This window comes from Argiope bruennichi, chromosome X1 (genome assembly GCF_947563725.1).
Source record: "Argiope bruennichi chromosome X1, qqArgBrue1.1, whole genome shotgun sequence".
Lineage (NCBI taxonomy): Eukaryota > Metazoa > Arthropoda > Arachnida > Araneae > Araneidae > Argiope > Argiope bruennichi.
Window position 1 is genome coordinate 71,619,858 of NC_079162.1, and position 20,592 is coordinate 71,640,449.

The following is a 20,592-nucleotide window of genomic DNA, read 5'->3' on the forward strand; positions in this document are numbered from 1 at the left end:
AATGTCCTATAGGATATAAAGTTCTGAAGTAGCTATTATTTTCATTTTCTTATTTGAAATACAAATTGATATATTTTCTAAACATTTCACTACATATGGTTTATATAAACATATTTGCAATTAGTGCTTCTATGCCTTTCCATTTAGCTGAAATAAATATTTTAATAAATCTAGAAGCTTTTAGGACAGATTATATTACATATAAGGTACTATCAACAAATTATTGACGAATAGATATTTCATAAGAATTTTAATTAATTAAACAAATATTTTTAATAATTTTATTTAAAAATAATACAATTTTGTAAAGGAAACAAATTAATACTATCTTTTAGACATTTACAATATTTTTTCATTAAACAGTAAACACTTTTGATCTTTTTAAAGTCATCATTGCTCAGTTATATATCGGAACAGACTCCCATATTTATTTTTGTTATGAGGAGTGATGTCAATGTATTTTACTATATAACTCTGAAGTTTTCACCTAATTTCCTTAGCAACTACAGAAATTCCATAGCTGTTAGAGGTTGTGTACAAATAAACTTTATGGAAATTTGGAGCAAGAAGTTTATTTAAAAAAGTAAAAATACAATTAAAATTGCAAAATTTTTACAAAATCAAAATTTTCTAGTTTCTTTCAAAAACAGAATCATCAGAACCATACAAATCCTCTTCCTCTTCCACATATTTAACTCTCTGAACCACATATTCTTCCTGCTAAATAAAAATATAAGTCAATTTCCAATATAAGAAAATCAATGGAAACAATAAGAATACATTATAATGTCTACAAATTTCTGAGGAAGAAGTTAAAGTTCTTAAGTTGTAGTCATATTTTGAAGTTGCATGTAGACTATTAGGGAAAACCTCGTGATTTAATTCTTGATAGTATGATGCACAGTTCTGTTAAAAGCCACCTGAATGCACTATTTGAATTCAAACCTAGCACCCAAGTTCATTTCAGACTTATGTAATTGAACAAATACATACCTTTCATTTCAATTTTAGAACATCTTTTCAAAAACATGTGGTGTTGTTTGCTAGTAAATTGATTTGAAGTTCATTCGTCCTTAAATTGCTGAGGATATATATATTTAGGGAGATATTGCAAAAAGTGACAAACATTTCTACAAACTATATCTAATATGTTCATTGTCTTGAACAATATCTTATTTTGTGTGCAAAATATTTAGCAATTATGGAACCGGAAATAAATTATTGTGTGTGAAATTTTTCATTTTATCATCAGATTCTTGAAAATCTAAGAAATACGTGTTTTATAGACGGAAAGCTATCGAAACAATTAATACTTTCATATTTTTAAGGTATTATAAAGAGTTAACATTGTGGTCAATAATGAGAGTAACACAGAGTCCTCTCTGTGTCTCGTCTCCTCTCCAAACTTCCATCACATCAGTAAGAGTAATAAGTACAATGTATTTGATTTTTATAAGAAACCTGATCAAATAGATAACCAGATATCTAAAGATAATTAAAAAAAACTTAGCTCTAATAAATAAAAATCGAAAATAATTAACATTTAATAGCAATTATAAAGAGATGTGGCACCTCTTAAATAATTTCCACGAAATCTGATAAATATTTAAAAGTCGTCTAAACATTCTGCATTACAATAGGTAAGTTTCCATAAGAAAAATAATGTGATAAAAGCAAAGGGGCTATCTCGAATGGGAATAAGAACCAACGAATTTTAAAGCTCTTATTTAGAGAGAAAGCTTATTTGCATAAGAGCCAAACAGTGGGAGTGAATTCCGCGAAACTTTCTAGCATATTCTCTAGTAAATGTATTTGTATATTATTAATCATATGCCATTGGCAAACAATAGTTTCGAGTGAGCCTACTTGCATTAATCGCCGGAATGAGGTTAATACGAAAGTACCTGAAAATCAAATGTGTGTTTTGGATGGACTACACAGGATGTCACAGGACTTCAGTTGTAGTCACAAAATCACAAACCAAATTTCATATATTTAAGTCATTATGTTTTTGACTTACAATTTTTACATACTTGTGAGTGTACAGACCGACAGACGGTCAAATTCTTGATGGATTTGTTTCCAAATTTAATAAAAGCCTACACATTAGATGTTAATTTTATCCATCTCGCTCTCCTCATTTTGCAGTTAAAATGTTAGCTTATATGAAGACAACTGGTCAGACTTCCTCAGAATGGGTTTCGCTCAAAATTTGACACAAATCTAAAGACTTAGAATAGAAACCCTGTACAAAATCTCCTCCTTCTAGCGCAAATCGTTTTTGAGTTACAATTTCACATATATATAATTTCTAAAGTATGTTTGTCGGACATAGGGAGTTCTGAAGCGTAAGGATTCGTGCAAATTTCGAGTTTGAATTTTTTTTGACAACTATAACACTTTATCTTTGTACGCATCATATCTAAAAAGGTTAAAAAAAATCCAAGGCCCCAAATGATTAGAAGCAGTGAGAATCAAACTATCAAAAGATTAAAGTTAGAAGGATCTTTGACCACAATGGATTTAACTTCCACCAGATTCGCACACAAATAGTAGATTTCTATCATATGATCCTCTGGTTTTGTTATTCAGACGCTAAAACAGGAAGTGCCATTGAGAAAGGAGGGATTATGATAGCTGACAGATTGATATTATTTTTTAAACGTTTTCAAAATCTAGAGTAATCTGAAAGTTACTTAAATTTTACATTGGATTTTATGAAAAACCAGCAGATGTGTTTCTCTCAAGATTTTCTCGCACAACATGGTGCTTTTTGTGCTTCAAATTGTAATGAAAAAAATCGAATATGAATTTTGGTTGACATTCTTGCTACTGATTAGGTCCAAAATCTGATAATTTTGAATATTGATGAAAAGGACACAAGACTTTTCTTCATTGGATTTCAAACAAAATTTGATGGTATTCTCTAAATTTGGCAAAATGGGTAATATAGAACATTTCATGCCAGCAGCTTAGTGAGTTTAAGAATTACTATGCTTACCAATCGACAAACCCATTGCCAAAAATGTTGTTTCCTCGCCTCGGGTAGTTTGAAGAGCAGAAATTCATCAAAAGCTTGATTTTGATCCCCCCCTTTTTTGACAACTATAAAACTGTTCCCTTCTGCATTTTGTACACAAGAAGGTAAAGTCATCTATAGAAACCTCAACAAATATTATACTTACTACAAAAAATCTGACTTGTTATTAATGAAAAGCAATAATTTTAGAAAGGATTTAAGTCCTTGACTTATAAATTTATCTAACCTCCTAATTAGATGTCACATCTTATTTGGACATTTAATGTCAATTTCAATTCCTACAAAAACATTAAAAAAAGCTTGAAATATTCATATTTCCAAGTGCTCTTTGAATTTTAAATTATTTAATAAATATATTTAACTGAAATTTAAATACTAAAATTACAGTTATTCGATGCACATGCTATGTAAGCAAAGAGAAGCACCAATAAAGCACTTATGCTTCTTTCAACCTTGTAAAATACATATTAAATGGAGTTCGAGTAATAAATTCTAATTTAGAAGAAAATGTTTTGCACGATTTTTAATGGCCAAACATATTCAATGCAGTCTGTCCGAGAAGAGCAAATTGTTCGAAAAAGTGTTGTAGGTTCGTTTTAGTTTATTGTAATGACATTCCATTTTGAAGCTACACAAAGACTATTTTAGGACGTAAGACAAGATAAAAGCAGGAAACTGTTCCACCATGCTCCTTTGAAGATTCACAGTAAAAATGACAGCTTTATACAAGAATGTCGCATAGCTGAATAATGCTATACCAGATGAGGATTACATTACTGACATTCCATAAATATGTGATTTATATGCAGAGATTCAACCTTCCAGAAGTTTGCAAACACTGCACTGAAATACCCTGCAAGTATGCTTTATACAGAAATTTCATTATAAATCAGATTTCAAAACCTATATAAAGCCTTTCTACGCATTTTATAAAGGTCTAACATTCTACTTTATGCAAAAATAATAAGACAAAATTTGTATAATATAAATTAAAAATTTCAAAACAAAATGTTTTGAAATGGTTGACGATTATTCTGAATAACTCTCAGTGAAAGAATAGTGGCACTTAGTAAAGATACAAATTTTACGATGATAATGATGACTCATGCAACATATAAATATCAATATTTATCACTTATTCCCCTTTTCTTATATTGTGGATAACTTTTTCAATCTGCACAAATTACATTTTTCACATAAACTTGGGGAAACAAACATCCATTTCTTAAATACTATTATTCCTTACATTTTATACTTTTTGTTATTACCAAAATTATTTTAACATAGACCTCACGGATCCGCTGCTTATAACATTTGGGAACTTCTGCTCTAGCTCTTTAGGTTTGTGTGAGATTCTGGCTTATTGGTTTTCTATCATTACTATATATAAATACTGTACAAAGCAGAGGGCTTTTGTAAGTTGTAATAAATCAGTACTATTAAATTTCATTAGTACTTACATGCATCCGAAAAGCAGGCCAGTGAAGAATTAATTGAACTGAAGGAAAATCTAATTTTTCGGTATAATACTCAATAGTTCCATGATAATGGTCATCAAATAAACCAATATGAACAATTTTCAATTCTCCTTTATTTAACATCATGTTTTCTCTTGCAACATCATCTATAAATCTATTAGAGGAAAAAAATGCATGTAAATTAAAGAGGGTAATATGCATATTCAATTTTATTCCGTAATCAAAGCAATGCTCTCATATTAATAATCATCAAAAATATAGAAAATTCCAGTTAGTCAGCATAAATATCAAAATGGTAAAAGATTTAAAAGAAAAAAAAAAAAAAAATGTTGGAAATTTCATAATGTTTACTTTTTACCCGAGCCATACTATTACTGATTATTTTAAGGTAGGTTCTTTATAGAAATACTAAGCATTATTTTCTTGAATATCAAGCATGCAATGAAAAAGTATTGTAAGAGTAAAAAAATCTGAATTTGTGATGTAATAAATAAGTGTAAATCATTTAGCTTAAATAATCTATGTGAACAAGAGAATCAGATGAATTTTTAACCCATTTGAACTGGCGAGAAATATGTTGCATGAAAGATGGTAGTCTATCCGGCCCGTGATTAAAGGTGGGGGGAAGGGCGACTGAAATTGAAATCCCCCTGCAATTCTCTTGATAAAAAATAGAAAAATAATTCAAAGTTCGCAAATTGTCCCCTTATCGCAACAAACAGCTCTGGAACTGAAAGTTTTTCGAGAGTAGCATTTGAAGTAATGGACTGAAAAGTGATTTTCAAATCTCAAACTTTGACTACCCTTTAACTTATGCTTGTGACATCTTGCAGAAAAGTTCTCATTAGTAGCGTCCTCTTCCTTCCGCAGCTGCAACCTTCACGAGAGGATTAAATGGGAGAAGGGAATGAACTTTTCCTTATATTTCCATATGAAAGGAATATTCCTTTGCCATCCAGGCTGCTGACAGTAGTTTTTTATAAAAAAAAAAAAATCCACTTTTATTCATATTTTCTGACTTTTTAGCACTTCATACTTTATTTTTGTAACACTGTGCATATCAAAAATTTAATACAATAAAAGAAGATTCAAACAGAAAAATATAAGATAGTTTAAAATGCATCTTAAAATGCGTACACTGCGTAAAAAAAGTAGAAGGACACTTGATTTTGTAACAATAACCGAAAAATATTTTATTTTAAAAATTTTTTATTAGAAACATTTAACAAATATTTCAAAAATACAATTTTAACATCAGAATTAGGATGTTCAAACATAAAATATTAATGGCAACAAAAATAGTTTCTCTTTTTTGAAACTTTGTAAAAAAAGTAGAAGGACAGCATTATAATGAATGAAAAAATAGTGATTTTAATAAGGAATGGTCTTCCCATTGGCCTTTATAACTTCAAATATTCTGTTTGGAAGTGAATTGTATAGAGTTTGAATTTCAGTTTGACAAAAATTGTCCCACGAGTCATTCAATGCTTCTCGAAGCTGAATTTGCGAATTAAATTGCCTCCCATCAGCATAAACTCGACGAACTAACATTGCCCAAATGTTTTCCACTATAATAAGGTCAGGACTTTTGGCTGGTCATGGTAAAACATCCACATTATTTGTTAGGAACCAATTTTTGACTCCAGTCGCGGTGTGAATGGAAGCTCCGTCTTGCTGAAATTTCCACTATTCACCCCCCCCATGTCAGAGGCATAAGGAAGAAGCTCGGAATTCAGTACTTGAATGTAGTCTGTATGTTTTTGCCTACCATTTAAGAAAACCAGACTTGTCCTTCCTCCGTATCCAACAGCCAACCAAATCATTAAACTCCCTCCTCCCATTTGTCGTGTTGAATAGTATTCGCCTTCAGTCCCCAGACAATGCCAGTAGTGCTGATATCCGTCTGGACCGTTTAAGTTAAATTTCTTTTCATCGGAAAATATCACAGAAGTCCATTCTGTAGTTCAGGACATGTGCTCCTTAGCCCACGCTAAACGGTTATCAATGTGAGCTTGTTTCCAATTAGGATGATGTTTCCGTTTTTTGAAAATGAATTTTTTAGATCTTTTAATATAGTTGTAAACTGTTTGTTTCGTCACATGATTAAGTCCTGCATGATTTCTTGCCTTTGAAACACTTCCTTTGTTCTTCTTCAGCACACGAGCAAGTTTTCTTTCATCACGTGGTGTTAACTTCTTCGGTCTACCAGTCTTCTTTTTATTTCCATTTTTATAAGGATTTCTGATAAAGTTTGAAACTGTATTGGGGCTCACCTGCAACAATCGAGCAATCTCTCTGACACCTTTACCATCATTTTGATATGCGGAAATTTGCCCCTTTTGCAAATTGTTCAAAGGTATTCCTTTAGGCATTTCTGAGAACGGAGAAACAACGTAACTTTTAAACAAATTAGATTTTTTTGACAGAAAAGGATAAACAAAGTACAAAATCACTATTTAAATAAAGAACAACTTACTAAATTAAATATATTAGCAAGTGTCCTTCTACTTTTTTTACGCATCGGAAATTATATATACTAATTTTCTTAATAATATTAGGGGTAGATGTTTAATTTTTGCCTAAAATGAAAACAAGTGTCATTAAACTAAATCTGCATAAATATCTGGTAGTTAGGCGAAAATAAGAGATATTAATTGGCAAAAAGACACTGTCCTTCTACTTTTTTTACGCAGTGTATAACTAACGTAATGCTTATTTGACAGAAACTTAAAATCTTGTCCATTGTATGATTCATACCTCGTTTATCTTAAAGGTGTATAATGTAAAACATTGGCTTAATACTTACACAAATTATACAACCTTATCTTACTATTCAATGACAAATGATTACAATATTGTGAAAAGATATGCATAAAACAAGAAAGCCCCCCCCCCAAAAAAAAAGTCTTCATTTTTTGCAAAAGCTAAAAAATTGCAAGTGATCCAAAAATTCCTCTCAGCAAGCCTGCAATTTGGATTCCTTTCTGACTAGATTAATAGTAAGCATATTACTCGTAACAATGGAATCAAAACTCGAAAACATGAATCACCCATGAGGCCACCATCTTTAGTGCATTAAGAATAACAAAACTAACTATATTGGAATACAGTTTCTTTATACTCTTATCTATGTTTAAACTCATATAGTCTCACCTTCTAATGGCAGTGGCGTAACAAGGAAAAACTTGGCCATAAAATGAAACCCTTGACTGGATGGGCATCATCCAAAAACTTCACTCGATCCCCAATATATTCCTTGGCCATTCAAATCTGATAAAAACTACTAGAATTATCTTATTCAAAATGTTTTATACCAATGCACAAACTAGCACCTTCCTTACAGGTATCCATCTAATATACAGTCTAGACTAGGGCTGTGCCAATTTTCGATTTATCGAGGAGGAGGGGGGGGGGAAAGAAGATATTTTTGAAAAATTGATTAATTTAATATTTTTGCACATAAGGGTTCTAAACTACTCTTTCGTTTTCAATAATTTACGACCCCCCTAGTTCATCAAATCGGCATGTTACTTATATGAAAAAATAGCCTTTAAGAATGTGCTTTTACTTAAAAAAAAATTCAAAGTTGAAATACCATTTGTTATTTTTTTAAATTAATTTTTTAGTTTCCAACAATTCTTCCGACTCTCTATATTTTTGAGATTTTCACCCCCTAAACATCGTTTGGGACCCAATGTTCTATGATGATTCTTTATCCTCTTGATGCCTACTATCCCCCTCTGAATTTGTCGGTCGAATTCGGCAACACCCTGTGTATATTATATATATATATATATCATTAAATATGTATGAAAGAAGAAATAAGAACACGATTATTTTATTATTAAAGTATAAAGTTCAGATATAACATTAAGGCTATTTTGGGACGGACCTTGTAATTTTGAGCCATCGTCAGATGACGAGGACGGCACCGGAGCTAGCACCCCCTCTCCAAACTTCCACACCACACCAGCGGAAGGCCCCTTCATATTTCATGAAGTAATAGATTTAATAGTCTAGGCTTAACATATACAGGGTGGTTATAATTAAATTTCCTCTATAAACAGCATCCTACAACGCAAACGGGTGAAGGGATTGCAACGAAATTTGGTATATAGACTATTCACAAGATTCGCTTACGGAACTTCGGGAAAAAAAAGCTCCAAAATGTCCATCAGAGGACGCCTTTTCCGGAAAAACATTAAATTTAATAAACGATCAAAATGAAATATATTAACAATATCAACAATCCAGAACAAGTATTATGAGTAATAAAATGAAAAAACGGGAAAAGCTGGAAACTCCATAACGCCTCATGTGCGAAGCATCACAACTGATAAGTTAAGTCTGCTGTTGAAAACATTGTCCACCTAATTGACATTTTGCAGGTGAATGAGGGTGGTCGCATGCAGTACATTTCCTTATATCGTCCTGAAAACGATTAATAACTGCTATTCTTGTGCAATTTCGTCCTAATCTGTTCTTGTTTCTGAAAACTGAACTTTTATTTTTTCCTTACATTTACTTAATATGGTTCGATGGTAATTTGATCAAAAACTAGTCAACAAATATTAATAGTTTTTGTATTTTATTTTGGTCGTTTATTGTGTTAAATTTAATGTTTTTCCGGAAAAAGTGCAACCTGATGTACATTTTGGAAATAATTTTTTTTTTTTTTTTTTTTTTTTTTTTTACGAAATTCCGTGAGCGCCTCTCATGTATAGTCTACATATCAAATTTCGTTGCAATCCGTTCACCTGTTTACGTTGTAAGATGCTGTTTATAGGGGAAGTGTAATTATAACTACCCTGTACATAAAATCAGGATTTTAAAATATTTATGACTAAGAACTATATTTTCGTTTCAGAATTAGCTTATTATTGCAGAACACAAAACAGAATTTGCTGAGTTTTGAATAGATGAATCTGACTTAAAATTAATCCAATTATCCGTACATCACAAGGATGAATATATAACATGTAATTCCGTTTCTTATTGATAATACAACATAATTTAACTCAAAATTGGGTTGTCAGATTCCAAACTAAAATAAGATGCGATGCAAAATTCTGAAATGAAAACAAACAGAAACTTATTAGGGGTGGTAAGGTTGCCACTTAAATCTGGAAGAAAAACTCCCTGTACATATATATGCAGTATAAGAAGAAATACGCGAACAACACTCATGTGCCAGTTATACTGAAATAACAATACTCCATTTTCAATGAGTAGAAAAAGCAAGGTTATTCAATAAATTTGTATTTAAAAACGATGCAGTCTTTATAAAAGTAAAATTTTTAAACATATGTTCATATATTTTTTAATAGTATTTTTCTAAATTATAAAACGCTCTGCTACAAGGCTCTTTTTTTGTTCAGTTTCATTAGTAAATCGAGTAACTTGAAATCATTATTCTAATACCGGTATTTTTTTTCTTAGCCTCAAATTTTTAGGATTATCAAGCTTTATCAAAAATAATTGTCTATTGTTCTTGCTTCTTCGATTATGCTACTTTTCACAATGTTTTACACTCACTGTTTAACAAAAATGAAAAGATTTTCATACGAGAAAGGCATCCTTGACTGAGATGTTTGAACGCTTCAAAAAAACAGCTGATAAATACCAGCAATATAAGAGAAGTTAATTTTAGAGTCAATTTATTGACATTAAACATTTATAATATAATCATTCGTTAAACATTTATAATGTAATCATTTGTCGCAAATCCAAGAATTAAAAAAAAAAAAAAAAAAAAAAAAAAAAAAAAAAAAAAAAGAAAGAAATCTATGCGGATTTTTGAAAACAGTCAAAAACTTTTCAAAAGTACTTTAGAATACTTTTGCAAACACTGATAGTTTCCATTCAGTGGAAACAACAAAACGTCAATGAAAATTCAGAAGAACCAATAACTTCCAGGAAATCGGCATGTCTCTAGCTGGATTATTTTAAAATATTCTATACATTGCTCTTAGAATAACATCTACTTTCCATTCAGTAGATTTATGTTCATACTGAAACTCTCAATGGAATATGTAGTCTACAAGAACCTAGATATAAAATTTTTTAATTTACATTTGGTCCATTCATATTAATTTGGAAAAGTAACTGTATGTCCAACCTTGATATAACTTCTTTAAAATTCTCCTTCTTTACAATTCTTGAGCAGAGGTATATCTTAAAACTTTTGAATTCCAATATCTTATGGAGACCTTATTGGTTGATTCATACCAATATTTTACAATAAGATCCATTTGATATTTTTGTGAAAAGGAGTTCAAAGCCTATTATAAATTTTTTAAAGATTTCTTAAGAGATTGTTGAAAAAACAGAATTAACCCGTAACAAATAATGTGTAATTTTTTTTTTTTTTTTGTCTATTTCATTATCAGTGAACATACGTGAAAATATTTGATACATATCATTGAATGCATTAAAAGATGAATGTAACGCAATAAGCTTTAATGCCCATAAGAGTTCAGCTTTAAATGATTGTTCTTTTTAGTTTAAGTTCGAAATCTGCTTATTCTCGGACATCAAATTTCACATGCTCTCCAGTCCTGTATTCCTTTTAAATACAAAGTTCAATATAAATTATGATTTTTTTTTTTTGAACTGGCACACAATTTTGTATGTTTTCCTCTTATGCCCTGATTAATATGTGCCTGTTTTCCCACATTACTTAAGCATATTATCTGCTTAAAAAGCGAGCAGTAAGCAGCAAACGGATTTTGCAGAGCTTTTCTAACCCATTCAACAAAGTTAGTTAGTTCACCACTGTATTAAATACGGATTTTGAGCAGCTCATTGTTTTAAAAAATTCTCAAATGTACTCTGAAAAAGCTCACAATTTCTCAAATAATAAATCTAACCATTCAATAAACTCACGTGTGAGTGGCTAAATACCCTAGTGATGTTTCCGCTGATTGAATGTTACTATTCCCGAGAGAGAAATTTGTTTTATTCTCTCGCGCAGTTATAGCAGTCTTCAATGTTTCAAAAGCCAGTTTAAGCATATTGCTTGTCAGAGCCAATGTGAACAATATCTCCAGGTAACAGAACGTGTCATTTAGAAGATAACTGTAGATTTCATATAAGTTCTGCTAAATACTGCATTTTGGATCAATGACACTGTTGATAATATGGACTCTGCGGGTAACGAAAGCACTTACATCGATACCTGGCGTTTACAATGCCCAAATCAACAGTTTCATTTTCTTTTACATTTTGAATGAAGTCTGAAGGTCTGATAACCTTCAATTCATTGATATCATCGCGAGTGTATGCTCAATGATTATGCCTTCACATGCCTAGTGAAGTATAAAATTCTACCCCCCCCCCCAAAAAAAAAGGTTCTTTGGTTTCGATATTAAGAAACAGACTTGCATCGTACTAGCTTTGCGTCTTCAGCAAAAATGATCTCAATGTATGACCAAAATTCTGGATGTTTGCCCAGATATTTTGACCCCCCCCCCATCCCTGATACCTTAAAAGTTCAAACCAGTCACAAGAGCAGGAATGCAGGTCTATTGAATTAACATGCCCAGGGACAAACTTCCAGTCTTCTATATTTGACATTTTCTCTTTATCATTACTCTCATTATTTCTTTTACTCTGTTAAACATAACAAATGTATTTCAGAAATCTGTGTTAGTAATCCATCCCAAAATAATCACGGAATCTTAAAATAATAATAAATAAATAAATACTCAAACAGGGTTGCCACTCAAATCTGCAAAAAAATTCCCTATGTTCTCACTGTGCGTATATTCACGATACAAGGAAATGCGCCAGTAGCACTCATGTGCTAGTTATAATCCAATATGGTTTTAAGGAGTGGTAAAAGCAGGGAAAGGAAGCAACAATTTAACATTATTCGAAATAGCATATAAAAAGAAAGTTTTTATATTTACATACAAAGGAAAAGAATTTATTTATTATCCAGAATTTAACAAAACAAAATTTATATATTAAATAGGGGGATAAATTACCACTCATGCTCTTTAATTGAAAATCACACAAAATTAAGGGTTCGGGTGAAATAAAACGCGAAACATTTTTGTTATCATGATACAAATCATTTAATGATTACTCAGTAAAAAAACTTTACAATAAAAGGGATTGTTTTTATTTATTTATTCATTCATTTTTAACAATTCATATATTTGGGCATCAATTTCTGGAAATTTTTCAGCCAACAGTTCCGTGGAACTAATAAGTAAAAAATAAAGTAGAACATTTTGCTATGGCCCAAAGTACATTTTTAGCCATTTTACTTTCAGTGAGCATATGTGAAAATATTTCCAATATATCATTGAATGTTTTCAAGGACGAATGTGACGCAGCGAGTTTTAATTCTCATAAAAATTCAGCTTTCTTGAACTAAAAAGTTCGAAAGCGGCTTATTTTCGGACATTAAATTTGATGTTTTCGGATTTGACGTATCATTATTTCCATGTCCCGCTGCCTTTACAGATATGGTCGTAAATCTGCCATTTGACCCATTGTAGGACCACTCTCGCCTATGGACATCGTTAGGGAGTTTCCCGTAAACTGTCGACAAAATGAACAGGCACAGGGTGTGTAGTGAGAAACTGTTGCAAAAATTAAGTACTTTTAAGCACCGTAGAAAAAAAATTAAGCACCTTTGTATAGTATGTATAAGTAAACTGCGTCTTCTCTAAGCATGAGATTTTTTTTTTCTATTTTATAATAATACTTAAATTTTATTGAAAAAAATTTACAGAATTAATTTTAAATGCTTATTCTATAAATTTTAATATTTATTTTTTGTATTTGCACAACGTCTTCTATTGTTAAATTTGGGATCTGACAAAAACATAGAAATGATTATAAAAATGAAAACTAATAATCTCCCAAAAATTGTCAACTTTTTATATGATCAACAATAAAAATCTGCGACCTTTTTCAACATTTCTTAAAATTAATAAATTACCGATTCATTTAGATCGATACAAGATTTCTGAAATTGTCAGTAGTGGTGTAGAAGCACAGCATGACAAAAAATTTTGTATTTGATTTTTATATAAGCAATAACAAATAAGATTCAACATGGCTTGCATGGATAAATTAAATAACTTCCTGCATCAACTCATTCTACTCAGTAATATTATTTGCAATTTTATAAAGCTAAGAACTAAAGCATTGCTATTTCTATCATCATACGACTGCCAAAATTGCCATGAAATTGATGATAGAACAATGCCATGTTCTAAATAAGTTTTTTTAGATCATTTTGTAACAGAAAATAATAGCAGCGTTCACAAATGATCAGACTAAAAAGAAATTGCCTTATCGCCTCTTACTTCTAGAGTTTAGTAAAGAAAATTTTTTTTGAACATTTAACGTTCCTAAAATTTAATGAAAACCTGCTTTTTAACCTATAAGCAAAAATTCTTTCTTAAAAGAAATTACAGTAGAAATGTTATAAATATTTTACGAAGAAATGAAAATGCTTTAACAAGTCCTAGTTCACATAAACAATGGAAACCAATTCATCTAGCCAAAAAATCAGTCCTGCAGTTAGAAACAAAGCAAAAATAAACAAGCGGGAGTGTCTCCCCAAAACTTTCTCGCAAACTGCCAGAAAATGCCTTGGGTGGAATTCAGTCACAATAGTTAGAATAATTATAGATAATTACGAAATATTAATCTTAGGCGTGATATTTAAACATTTTTACTGATTCTATCGTGTGATCGTTGGCCAGTGTTTTGGCGATTAATCACTGGCAGTATAGCGGCTTCCCAATTGATCAAAACAAAAATTTGACTAAAAACTACACTTGTAGTCACAAAATTACATACCAAATTTGATATATTTAAATCATTGCATTTTTGAATTATCGCGTTAACATGTTTCCGAAAGAATAGAAATATACGAGTTGACAGACAGTCAACTCGTATTTGGATTTCGCTCAAAATTTGACAAGTGCCTGAATTATAGATGTTAAATCCGTTTACCGAGTTTTATCTATCTAGCTCTCTTCGTTTTGTAGTTATCATGCTAACTTATATTCAAACAGCCGGACAGACAAGCAAACTTCCTCAAAAACGGATATTGCTACAAATTTGGTGTGAAGACCGTATACGAAATTTCCTCGTTCTAGTTCAAATTCTTTATGTTATCTTTCTCAAAGACAGATATTTTTCGAAAATGTGTTTGTCGAATTGAAGGAGGTCTGAAACATGGAGATTCGTCAAAATATCGAGTTCGAATTTTTTGACGATTGCAATATTTTCTCCAAATTTTGTATACGAGAAAATAAAAATGCCAATCGAAGCATTTTTTAAAAAAAGCATTTCTTGAGGCCGGCCCGAAACAACACATAGCACTGTTCAAAATTTAACAAAACTCGTCAAATGAAGAATTTTATTCAATGAACAGTTTAAAAATATTTTGTTTAAATAAAAACAAAGAATGCATTTTTTTTCTTTTATTATAATTTAAACAGCTGGAAAGCAATGTGATTCAACGATTCGAAGAGGCAATGATAATATTTTGAATTTCATTATAATAAAAATCATTGTTACAAACTGTGTCCAAAACTGATTTCTCGAAATTAATTAAAACTAAAGAGGGGAAAAAAAACCCCACATTTATTCAAAATAAAAATTTTATCTTCACAAAGCAATTTTTTTAACCTTTAAACGGTGTTAAAATAATTTTTGTGCAATAATATTCTTCGATTTTATGATGAAAACATGTTTAAATTTGTTTTTATTTTTAAATTAAACTTCGAATTACAAGTTCCGTTTTTAGTGACCCTCTAATGCCCCCCAAATAAACATCCAAAATTTCATGCCTCTAACTTCATTGGCTTTATGCTGGGCATTGCCCAGGAGAAACTTTTATACATTAAGAAAGATTTTATTGGGTTAAAATTTCTATATGAGTTATGAAAAGAAAAAAAAATATCATTATAAACTGATAGAAAACCTAAAAAATAAAATTATAAAAAACTTTAATTATTTCTTTAAAAATTTTAAGTATCAAATCCAGCATTTTCCCCCACTTTAGTCAAAACAAATTTCCAAAATTGGTCCAACAAATAAAAACTTTCAAATGGATGGATATTCAAAAAATACCGCGAAAGCTATCAAGATCGTAGAAAATTAAAGGCTTCAATTTAAAATTTCATCATACTGTATTTTACGCGATTGACTAACGTAATTGCATACCGCAATTAATTACAATTCACTATAGTACAGATGAATACATGTAATAAGTCGTTCAAGCGATTAGTCCTAAACGTCATATTAATGAGAATTATGATTGAATATGTTACACTTTTTAGAGCAGCTTTTCCCATGTTTAAAACATCTTTTTGACGCCTCAAATTTATCCTGTATTCTTATTTTCTTTTGATCTGACTAATCTACGTATTCCTTTTTAACAATACATAAAAGTTTACATATATACTTACTAGGCATATATAAATTCTGTGAAATCTAGAACAAAAATTGAAGTTCAAACGTTTTTCAATTTGCAATAAGTATGGCAGAGTAGGCATTTTATACTGCTCCTTCTGGATTACTATATCAGTATTTTATTAAATGGCAATACCCATTGAATGGGGGAAGAAAGAAAGAAAAATAATCATTAAACATTATCTTAATATATGCTGGAACCCCTGGATTCCTTCTTCGAATTCTTGCCTTTTATTGGTTTTCTTTTTTGATACATCTGGTAAACAAGCCTTTACGAATCATCTTTCGAATCGTCATATTTAATTTGTGGTCAAACAAAACAAAACGAAAAGCTTTCATCGATCTTCACGGGAAAATTAAGCCCTTTTTAAGGACCCTTTCTGAAAAATAAGCACTTTTGAGGTGCTTAAAAGTTATTTTCAAATTAAGCACTTTTCTTGACGCTACGCACCCTCAAACATCAAAGAACCCCGGAAAACCGCAAGTGAAGGAAGGAGGAAAAAATGCGCCGGACTCAACGGGGGAATGGGACTTTACAAACTAAGTGGAACTACTTTAGATACTAAGTCCAACTTCAATAACGATCCTTTTGAACTGTCTTGTATGTTTTTCTCTTTTAGCATGACTAGTATTTGCCTGTTTTCCCATATTACTTAGGCGTATTATCTTCTTACAGAGAGAGGAGTACGAAATAAATTGATTTTGCGGTATTTCTCGAATTCATTCCGCAAAATCAGGATTGATTTTTTTTTATTCATCAAATTCCTATTAAATATAGATTTTGAGCAGTTCATTGTTTAAAAAAGTTCTCGAATCTATTTTAAATAAGGCCACGATTTCTCAAATAATAAACAAACCATTCAATAAACTCAAGTATGGTAGACTTAGCACCACTGCGCTGTTCTTATTTCAATCAGAGAAATGTATTCTACTCTTTCACGCAGTTACAGAAGTCTCGCGCATGCTCATTAGCTGCAATTCGGGAATCTCATGGAAAAGAAAAACTGTATCGCAAAACAAAACTGGAATGATTTAAAAAAAAAAGAAGAAGAAAAAAAAAAAAAAGGAGAGAGTAGAAAATTAGTGAGTTTCCGCTTTACAAAATCGCGAATGATATTATTTCGTTTTTGGAAGCTATGACTACAATCTTTTATTCTTGCAATCTTTAGAGATCGACATTTTTTAGATTGGGGGAAAAAAACCAAGAAACAAATTTCCCTGCATTTTCCCCATTTTTTTAGACGATATTTAAACTTCCTGTATTTTCCCGGTAGCGTAGCAAACCTGTCAAAGTTTATATTGTCGAAGCAATTTTACCTCCAATGACAGTTCCTAAAAGTTCCAATAGCAGAATAGTTGGCCTTTCTTTCTTTACATTATCATTATATATAAAGTCTTCCTTTTCTTTACATTATAAAAGATAAAGCAGGCATACATTTCAGAGTCGAGGAATCAGAAAATATGTATAAGGTGGCCTTTTCAATAGTTAAATCCAATATCTTAACAAAGGATTCTAAATTTCTTGACAAAATCTGAAGTTTTAGCCCATCGGCGATAACACACTTGCATATTGGATGGTAATTCCTCGTTCCAATCCAACTTACTACCCAAACTTCTTGGAGTAGAAATTTTCGCAAAAGTGTTGTAGGTGGGGTGAAACCTAAATGATCATTTACAGGGTGTCTCAAAAACCTTGACCGCGGTTTTTATTCTTCAAATATTGATCACAGACATATACTGTAAATTACAAAGTTGCATAAAAAAAAGTGCAAAATGTTATGAATTATCGGTTAAAATTTTCAGGGGATTAAACTTCAAAAAAATACAAAATTTAAATTTTCATACGAGCCCCGTATAAAAAAATTCCCAAAGAGTAAAATGTGCCCCATCCTCTAATAAGGTCATGTACAAAATTTCAGAATTTTATCATTAAAACTCTCAAAGATATGTTAAAACAAAGTTGGTGAAGGGTCAATCACAAATTAAAATGCAAATGTTTACAGCTTCAGTGCAGATGACGCGAAGCAGGAATGCATCATAAGGAAATAAAATACGCTTTATATCTTTAATTTTAAATACAAATTTTAAAATCTATGCTTCCTGAAAAATACTTAAAAATTTTATATCATGAATTACAGAAAATAACTTAAAAATAGCACAGTCAATGAACTTGTAAAAGAACTTATGTAATCTTTTCTTTAAGTAATCTTTCCTTAAGTTATTATTTCTACAAATTTTTAATTCTTTTGAACCAATAAATAACGAAATTATTATTTATTCATTCAATCATTACTTTCTTTGTTAATTTGTGACGACCTCTAAAACACGAACATCCGACATGATTTTTCCGCTCTGCGAACTCATATCCAGGCATCGAAAAATGGTTTAAGTCAGCATTTATGTAGTTTCATATCTTTGAGACTTTTTGTGATAAATTGCTGAAATTTTGTACATGATTTTATTAGAGAATGGGGCACACTTAAATTTTTTTTTCTGTATGTATATTCTCATATACTAGTTACATTGGAATATAATTTTAAGGAGTAAAAAAAGCAAGGAATGGAAGCAACAATTTATTTATTCGAAATAGCATATTAAAAGAAAAAATCACATACCGAAAAAAAAAAAAAACAATTTTTATTTATTATGTAGAATTCAGCAAGACAAAATTATATATTAACCCTTTAAAGGGCCATTTTTTTCTAGTCATATTATGTTAAAATATTTTTAGGCTTGAAATTAGAATAAGGAAAGAGATTCATTTAGCTTATTAGATAAATTTAATTTGATTAATTAATAATTAAGTAACAAATCAAGACACATCATTTTGTGTTAGATAAAGAACTGAAGCATCTAAGTTTCTGACTTACTAAAATAATTTGTCAGAACTTATGCCAACCTACATAATTTCATAGAAAGATTGATAAATTTGGTGGGAAGCATGTTTCCCACGGCCCTAGAAAGGGTTAAGGGAGGGATATACCACCTCTCATGCTCTTTAACTGTAAGTTACACAAAATTAAGAACTCGGGTGTTATAAAAGAAGCAATATTTTTGCTATCATGATACAAATAATTTAATGACTACTTAACAAAAACATTACAAAGCACGATTATTTATTTATTCATTTTTGCAAATTCAAGTATTTGGGCATCAATTTTTGCAGATTTTTTAGCTATCAGTTTCATGGAGCTAATGGATCTAATCCGTAACAAATAAGGAACAACATTTCAGTATGGCCGAAGATACATTTTTTTATAGCTATTTCACTTTCAGTCAACATATGTGAAATTTCCGACATATCACTGAATGAATTAAAGGACGAATGTTTTGTAGCATGTTTTAAGGACCATAAAAATTCAGTTTTAAATTATTCTTCTTGAACTAAAAAGTTCGAAATCGGTTTATTTTCGGACATTAAATCTGATGTTTTCGGATTTGACGTGTTATTCCTTTTAGACACTAAGAGCATCAATAATAACTCTTCTGAACTGGCAAGCAGTCTTGTATCCAGTACTCCTCTTTTGGCATGACTAGTAAGTGTCTGTTTTCCCATATTAGTTAAGCTTCTTATCTTTCTGTAAAGCGTCCAGTACGCAACAAATGGATTTTGCGGAATTACCGAACCCATTCAATAAAATTAGGATTAATTTTTTTTTATTCGCCCAATTCGTATTAAATTTGGGTTTTGAGCAGCTCAATATTAAAAATTCTCTAATAGACTTTGAATAAGTTCAAAGTTTCTCAAACAATAAATAAACAATTCAATAAACTCAAGTATGGTTTATTAAATACCACCGATCTACTTCCGCAGATTGATTGCTAATCCTGCCAGAGAACTGTATTCTAATCTTTCACACAGTTACAGAAGTCTCGAGCATGCTCATTAACTGCTTTCGGAAATCTCATGGAAAATGAACAAATGTTTCGCAAATCGAAACTGAAATGATTTATACAGAAAAAAAGAGGAAAGAGAAAAGGGGCAAGTTTCCGCATTACACAATCGCGAATGGTATTTTTCATTTTTGGAAGCTATGACCACGATATTTTAGTCTTGGAATCTATAGAGATCGGCATTTTTAAGACAAGGGGAAAAATAATTATGAAACTTTAAATTTGTCTGTACTTTCCCAGTTTTTTAGACAATTTTTAAATTCTCTGTGTTTTTCCTGTTGTCTATTTGCGCAGCAACTCTATTTAAGGCTTTAAAAAATATAAACTATTAATGGCATTAAATATATTTAAATATATTAATGAAAATTTGTAATAATTAAAAACATATCACACTTTTAATTGTACCAGTACATCTACTGTCACACTTTTAATCCGTAACTGCAGATGGGAGTCAAAATAAGTCCGCGTTGTTCATTATCTCTGATTATCACAAGGTATTTTGTCCTTGAATACAATAATCTGTACCTTCAAGTTGTTCTTTCAGTAGTATGTTGGAAAAAGTCTCAATATGAACATATGCGTATAACCGAGTTATTCTCTTTCAGTTTTTGTAGTTATTTATGGAGTCACTGACTCCATGTTTCTGAAACTGCTTTTAATTTGAATAATGCAAAAAGAATAAAGAAATATTATTAAAATAATATATTAAAATTTTGTATTCTTCATTTTTATTTG

General features: G+C 30.6%; 1 protein-coding gene across 4 annotated transcripts in view; it reads right to left on the reverse strand.

Annotated features, from left to right (window-relative positions):
• Positions 1-563: 563 nt before the first annotated feature.
• Positions 564-20,592, reverse strand: part of LOC129958328 (uncharacterized) — a 93,387-nt gene continuing 73,358 nt past the window's right edge. For 2 of the 4 annotated variants that reach the window (XM_056070740.1, XM_056070743.1), the window contains 2 exons: positions 4,501-4,672; positions 564-720 (listed from right to left, as the gene is read on the reverse strand). In XM_056070740.1, the coding sequence (XP_055926715.1) occupies positions 631-720; positions 4,501-4,672 (262 nt within the window). In that variant the 3' untranslated portion in view covers positions 564-630. Of the gene's footprint in view, positions 721-4,500; positions 4,673-20,592 lie in introns of those variants that run through there. The other 2 variants (XM_056070741.1, XM_056070742.1) reach the window with 2 other exon arrangements.